A 6,726-nucleotide genomic window follows, 5' to 3' on the forward strand; every position below is an offset into this window, starting at 1 on the left:
CCCATTCAAGGCTCTATGGGCAGAAATGGCATCTTATAGCTTCTCAAAGTGGATGTATGCAGAAGTTTGATCATGTGAGAATCCAACACCTTCAATCTTTCCAAACTTTTGAAACTCCTCCTCTACCTCCTACTTTGAGATAGACGGACTAATTCCTCCAACCCATATATAGGTTCCTAACAGCTATAGCTTGTAAAAACCAATCAACAAACACAAGTAAACATCATGAGGGCATAAATCTTTAGACAACACCAGCATAGCAATTTCACCCTAGAACAAGGAATAATCACCAATGTAGGAGTATTTCTATACCTACTAATAAAGGATAATGTTCAAAAAAGCAGAAGGCCGCAGCATAGAGCTATAGGCGCTTAAGCGCGCTTGAGTGTTTTTTCAAACTTGGCCAGAACTTGACTGTTTTGAATAGTATGCATAGGAAAATAGGAAACATGGCACATGGGTAGTTGAAGTAGCATCTAAAATGACCTTCACAACATAGCAAATACTCCCTCCGTCCGGAAATAATTGTCGAAGAAATGCATAAAAATGGATGTATCTAGAATTAAAATATGTCGAGATACATCCATTCCTCCAACAAGTATTTTCGGACGGAGGGAGTACACATCAGGTTCACACAGCAGGCAAATGACAACTAATATGTAGTTCAGTTCAAATAGACATAGCCAAATGCAGATCATCTTTCCATGATTTGGCCAAAATCTGAAGGAAACAACTCCCGTACAGACCCTAATAATAACATAACTGACATACTACCATTATTGCACAAGCAGCTAAGCAGAAGCAGTTCAAAAATAGCCAAATAATGGCCAAGAATTTCAAACACGCTTAATCTACCACTTAGGGCCAAAGCGAAGCGTTTTTTCATTTCTCAGTGCTTAAGAGAGTCGCTATATTAGCTGCAGCCTACAACAGACAGGGCACCGTTCCCTTGTAATGTTTAGTACCACCTTGGCTGACTACTCAGGAAGGAGGCATCGACATGACTATAAAACTAGCAGGTAGACACCGATTTTGTTTGAAGTGGTTGCATGCTAGGTGGAGTAAAAAATGGAAAAAATTTCATGGACCTGATGGGTGCTCGAATTGGTCGGGTCACCCGTCGGGTGTGCGCATGGGTCGTCCATGAGACCCATGGGTTGGGTCGTGGGTTGACCTGATTAGTTATTCGGGCATGGGTTTGGCAGAGTTCGGCCTATTGACACCCAACCCGATTGCCAGCCTGACACAGCCGCGCCCGCCGCGCTCCCCAACCACCTGCGAGCCTCCGCCAGACCACCCCGTCACCGCTGATCCGGTGTGCCACCGCTCGAATAATTACATACTCCCTCCGTCCCATCCGTCCCAAAATATAAGAACGTTTTTGACACGAGTCAAAAATGTTCTTATATTATGGGACGGAGGGAGTATATCGGGGCCGCTGGAGGCCTCACCCACACCGCCTAAATAAAACGCAAATCACAAGCACCGAAGTCCTAATTACTGGAAAATTCACATCGCAAACTACAGCCAGATCCCGAGGGGTTCCAAGGTGGTTGCGTATCCTGATGGCGGGGAGAAGGAGGGGGTAAGAAGTTATCTGCTGGGCGAACTCGACCCTGATGAACGCGCCCTTGACCTTGGACCCGCAGAGCGCCTCGAGGGCGGCTCGAGAATTGGCCACGGAGCAGAACAGGACAAACGTGTAGCTGCAGAAGACGGTGTGTGTGACGACGCAGTCGAGCGCCTCGTGCGGGGCAAAGGCCGCCATGACGTTGTCCTCGCCCGCGTGTGCGGGCAAGTTGTCGACCCATAGCGCGCTTGTGTCGTGGGCGGCCCCTGGCGCGGCGATGGCAGCGGCCCCCCTGGCGCCAGAGGGCTCCGACTCCTTTGGGGGGGAGGCCGATGGCCTGGCGGCCTCTGAGGGCCCTGCGAGTGATGGGTCCAACAACATCGATGGCGGCGGGGATCAGGGCAGTGAGAGATCGCATGGAGCTAGGGTTAGGATGTGAGGATTTGGGCTTTCTGAGATGGTGAATGGAACGGGGTGTGGGGAACTGGCCCGGGGGTCGGACTGTATATACTGCGGGCGGGGCAGGGATGGCTGCGCGCCTGTGCCGACTCGGTGGGCGGCACCGTTTCTATCCCTTCTCCAATATATCATTATTACACGGCACCTATTCTAATCACTGCTAAAGAAATGGAAAACGTTACAAAACAGTCGGATGATTTATTGACTTTGTAAGCCGCATCCGGTGTCATCCGATCCTACGCGATCGTGTGACGCAACTGCCTGTGTGTCCCCACGCGAAGCTAGCCCATCTATACTCGAGTTCACGATTTGTGCTTGCATGCCCGTGACTGCCTTTTTTCTAAAGGATCCTTCTTACACTTACTTCACATGCAGTTCTTTGCCACCTAGTTATACATGTGATCGTACAAATACTAGAACATCATATGATTGATCATGGGTGCTAGTTTCATTTCATATTAGGAAGTTGATGAACTCAATGTTGCGCACACCACACCACACCCCCTCACATGCAATCCTTGACCCCATTGTCTTTAAACATGCCATTGCGCCATCACCAGAGCAGCCGGGCCGCCATCGTCGTGGCCGTCGCAACATCACTGAAGTAGTCATGCCGGTTGTCTCAACACTGCCATGACCGTGAAACACGTTGTCGTGACATCATCAAAGCAGTCGGGCCTCCGTCGTAGCATCGTCGCGGTTGTCAAAAGACAACATCGCATTGTAGCATCGCCATGGCCGTTGAGGCATGCCATCGCAGCATCATCGCGGTCCCGGAAGCACCGCACGGGCGTTAGAAGCGTGTCACCGCGCCATCGCCACGGCCATCAGAGCACCGCACGGGCGTTAGAAGCGTGTGGTGGTGCCATCATCGCAACCGTCGCAGCACACCTCAAAGCGTCAACATTGTCGTCGAAGCATGCCGCCACACTCGTCGAAGCTCATGATGGGTGTTTGTGGCTTGTCATTGTGCCAACGCCACAAATAGAAATATTGAAAATGACCCTAATAAAAGAAAGTGCCTCTACCACAACACTAATAATCATAAGTTTATGTATGTGTCGTTCGTGCTTCTGCCCGTCCGTCCTGACCCTAATAAAAAAAAGTGTGTCTACCACAACACAAATGACCATAATATACTTCACTACCACAACGCTTTCTTGAACACTGATAAACGGATTCGTGCTTCTGCCCGTTCGTCCTGACTTTTCCCCTGAATTTCAAACAATTACCCACCACTGCCATCCATAAGTGGTAGAAAATGATTCGCTAAAGATCCGAAAAAAGAGCTGACCGACCAGCTCATTTGTCGCTAATCTTAAAAACAATTTGCTAAAGATCCAAAAAACAATTACGCACCACTGCCATCCATAAGTGGTACAAAACGATTCGCTAAAGATCTGGAACAAAAAAGAGCTGGCCGACCCGACCATTGTTCCCCAATCTGGAAAACTATTTGATTAAGAAAAAATTACCCAATCCTACCCTTCTTCAGCCAATCCAGATGACCTGCAGTTATAAAGAAAATCCGGACGGCCTGGCCTTCCCGTGCGCTGCCGATGTCTCCCACCACATAAAGGAACCCACTGCCACCGCTTCCTGCTAGGCCATTCACCGGTGTCAAGGTATCCCGTCGCTATCGGCTCACACGTGCCCATCGACCATATCAAGGGCCTCACGCGCCGCGCTTCCCTAGACTCTGAGCGCTGCTGCCTCCAGCCACCTGCGATTCTCCACCAGACCACCCTGTCGCCACTGATCCATTGTGCCTCCACTGAAATAACTACATATATCAGAGCTGCTTGAGGCCTCAGCCCACACCGCCTAAAAACCACAAATGACAAACACCGAAGTCCTAATTATTGAAAAATTTACATCATAAACTGCAGTGAGATCCCAGGCGGATCCACGGTCGGAGCGGATACGAGTGGGGGGGGGGGGTGGAGGGTTCAGATATTACCGGTTGGGCGAACTCAATCAGGATGAACGCACTCTTGATATTGGACCCGCGGAGCGCCTTGAGGGCGGTCCGACACTCGGCGATGGAGCGGAAAATGATGAAGGCATTGCTGCGGTACTCGATGCGCATGATGACGCAGTCGAGTGTCTTGTGCGGGGCGAAGGACGCCACGACGTCGTCCTCACCCGCGTGCGCAGGCAGGTTGCCGACCCACAGCGCGTTCTTCTCGTGGGCGGCAACTTGCGTGGCGGCGACGGCGGCTGCAGCTCTAACGCCGACCGGCTCCGATTCCTTCGACGGTGAGGCCGATGGCTTGGTGGCCTCCATGGCCACGGAGGGCTCCACAGACGATGGATCCGATGACATCCGTGGCAGAGGGGATCAGGGTAGGGAAAGATCAGCGGGAGCTAGGGTTAGTATGTGGGGATTTAGGATGGCTGTCACGGGGAATGGAACAGAGTGAGGAAACTATCCCATGCGCCGGATTGTATATACTGCGGGCGGGGCTACGCTGAGTCCGTGGGCAACACGTTTTCTATCCCCGCTTCAACATCATCCACACACCTATTCCCATCACGGGAACACTAAAAAAACAATCCCATCACCAAGAATTGTTAAGTGTGACCTTCTCAAAACAAGCAAGTTTACCCAGCACATAGTTCAAACTTTTCATTATGCCTTAATACCCAAGGGGAAATATCTCATTCATAATCCAAGATTGCATCGCCTCAATCTATCTAGCAAAATAAACACAAAGAAATAGAAACATACGTACTTAGTCGTTATCTTATTTCTCGGGAGACATGACTTTGGGGCCCGCCCACCGCAACCTCTTGCAACCATATCCTCTCCCCATGACATATTCTTGTCCACATGTTCCCTACGGGGCCGCACTCGTACGTATTACCGTCAGGGGTGGGGTGGTGGCAGAGGGATGAGCGTAGTCGGCTCGAGCCCGATTATCCTTCGCCTGGGAAAATCCTCACAACAACATGAAGTACATAGACACCTTTTAATTTATTTCATTGAGTCAGTTAGTAATTACTTTCCGACTTAAATACATCTCAAAAAGAAGGAGTGCATACAATATCTCATGGGCATTGTCGGCGTCCAGGGAATGGGGGTAGCCAGACTTGCGTGCCTGCGGCCCGTGGTGTGGCTCCATCAGCGGCCCAGTACGGCCCAGTTCAGCAACAACAACTCAAGACCCTCGCGAGGGGCCAAGCCTTGCGAGGAGGACGACACCAAGACCTCCTTGGGGGCGGTCTCACCAGGCAGGCTCCCGAGGAGCGGAGATAGCAATGCAAGGTGCACCTCGTGAGGTTCACATGACGTGAGCCATGACGACCAAGGCCAGGCGGGCGCCAGCAGCGCAGTTTACCAGTTTCCTCTTTGGTGCTAAGGAGGCAAGCGCAGGCGCGGAGTCCCGTGAAATCAAGCAAAGGCTTCCATTCCGGTGCAACGAGACCAAGACCGCCAGGACGGCAGTATGGAGGTCATCGCGAAGCCCACTGCAGCGTCACCACCAGAGCCTTTTGCAGGCGAAGACTACTTTTGTCAGGATAGCTTGTACTAGTTGTCTCCCTTTAAATTTGGCTGTTGTGGGATCCCTTCCCGCCTACATTTGGGAAGAGGACCAAGGCCACTATAAATAGGACTTATCCACCACCATAGCGAGGCACCTGAGATCGGATCCATTCCACCCTGACCACCTCACAAGATCATCGAGCTCAAGAACACCTCACGTCCTGAGGCTGTTCACCCACTATACTAGTTCATCCTCAGCCCCTTGAGGCAATCCACCACAAAGCCGGAGTAGGGTATTGCACCGCAAGGTGGCCCGAACCAGGATAAACTGTGGTGTCTCTTGTCCCCCGGGTTTGTCGAGCTAGGCTATGGAATCATTGGGCCGGCAGGTTGGGAAGAAGTAGTTCTTCGCACGCACCCCAGTGTTCGAACCTCTCAAGGGTCTGCGGAGCCCTGAATCCGACATTTGGCGCGCCAGGTAGGGGTGCGTCGGAGCTTCTCTTCCGCCGATCGACTCGCCGGCGCTCCACCGCTTCCATGGCCGACGCTCGCCGAGCCCGTGCTGAGCGTCGAGCCGCCCTCGCCGCCCGCGTGGCCCAGACGGCTCCCGCCGGCAGGCCTCTGATGACCCACAAGAATAGGGGATCTATCGTAGTCCTTTCGATAAGTAAGAGTGTCGAACCCAACAAGGAGCAGAAGGAAATGACAAGCGGTTTTCAGTAAGGTATTCTCTGCAAGCACTGAAATTATCGGTAACAGATAGTTTTGTGATAAGGTAATTGGCAACAAGTAACAAGTAATGAAAGTAAATAGGGTGCAACAAGATGGCCCAATCCTTTTTGTAGCAAAGGACAAGCCTAGACAAACTCTTATATAGAGAAAAGCGCTCCCGAGGACACATGGGAATTATCGTCAAGCTAGTTTTCATCACGCTCATATGATTCGCGTTCGGTACTTTGATAATTTGATATGTGGGTGGACCGGTGCTTGGGTGCTGTCCTTACTTGGACAAGCATCCCACTTATGATTAACCCCTATTGCAAGCATCCGCAACTACAAAAGAAGTATTAAGGTAAACCTAACCATAGCATGAAACATATGGATCCAAATCAGCCCCTTACGAAGCAACTCATAAACTAGGGTTTAAGCTGCAGCCCACCAAGCCTTTCTCAGGAGTGACCGACGGCTCCACCACCCCAATAGGGCAGAC

The 6,726-nt window shown here is 51.2% G+C and overlaps 1 protein-coding gene across 3 annotated transcripts; it reads right to left on the reverse strand.

The window, feature by feature from the left end:
* Positions 1-3,305: 3,305 nt before the first annotated feature.
* LOC120964869 (uncharacterized) lies at positions 3,306-4,832 on the reverse strand. 3 transcript variants are annotated; one of them, XM_045228171.1, is made up of 2 exons: positions 3,990-4,832; positions 3,306-3,752 (listed from the first exon to the last, which is right to left on the reverse strand). In XM_045228171.1, exons 1-2 carry the CDS (start codon positions 4,353-4,355, stop codon positions 3,705-3,707), a joined length of 414 nt encoding a protein of 137 aa, XP_045084106.1. In that variant the 5' UTR covers positions 4,356-4,832; the 3' UTR covers positions 3,306-3,704. The 3 variants fall into 3 exon arrangements, with proteins under 3 accessions (XP_045084106.1, XP_045084105.1, XP_040245803.2); XM_045228170.1 differs by having other exon boundaries at positions 3,306-3,803; XM_040389869.2 differs by having other exon boundaries at positions 3,306-3,853.
* Between the last annotated feature and the right edge of the window lie 1,894 nt (positions 4,833-6,726).

The sequence above is a fragment of the Aegilops tauschii genome, chromosome 5 (assembly GCF_002575655.3).
Source record: "Aegilops tauschii subsp. strangulata cultivar AL8/78 chromosome 5, Aet v6.0, whole genome shotgun sequence".
Taxonomy (NCBI): domain Eukaryota; kingdom Viridiplantae; phylum Streptophyta; class Magnoliopsida; order Poales; family Poaceae; genus Aegilops; species Aegilops tauschii.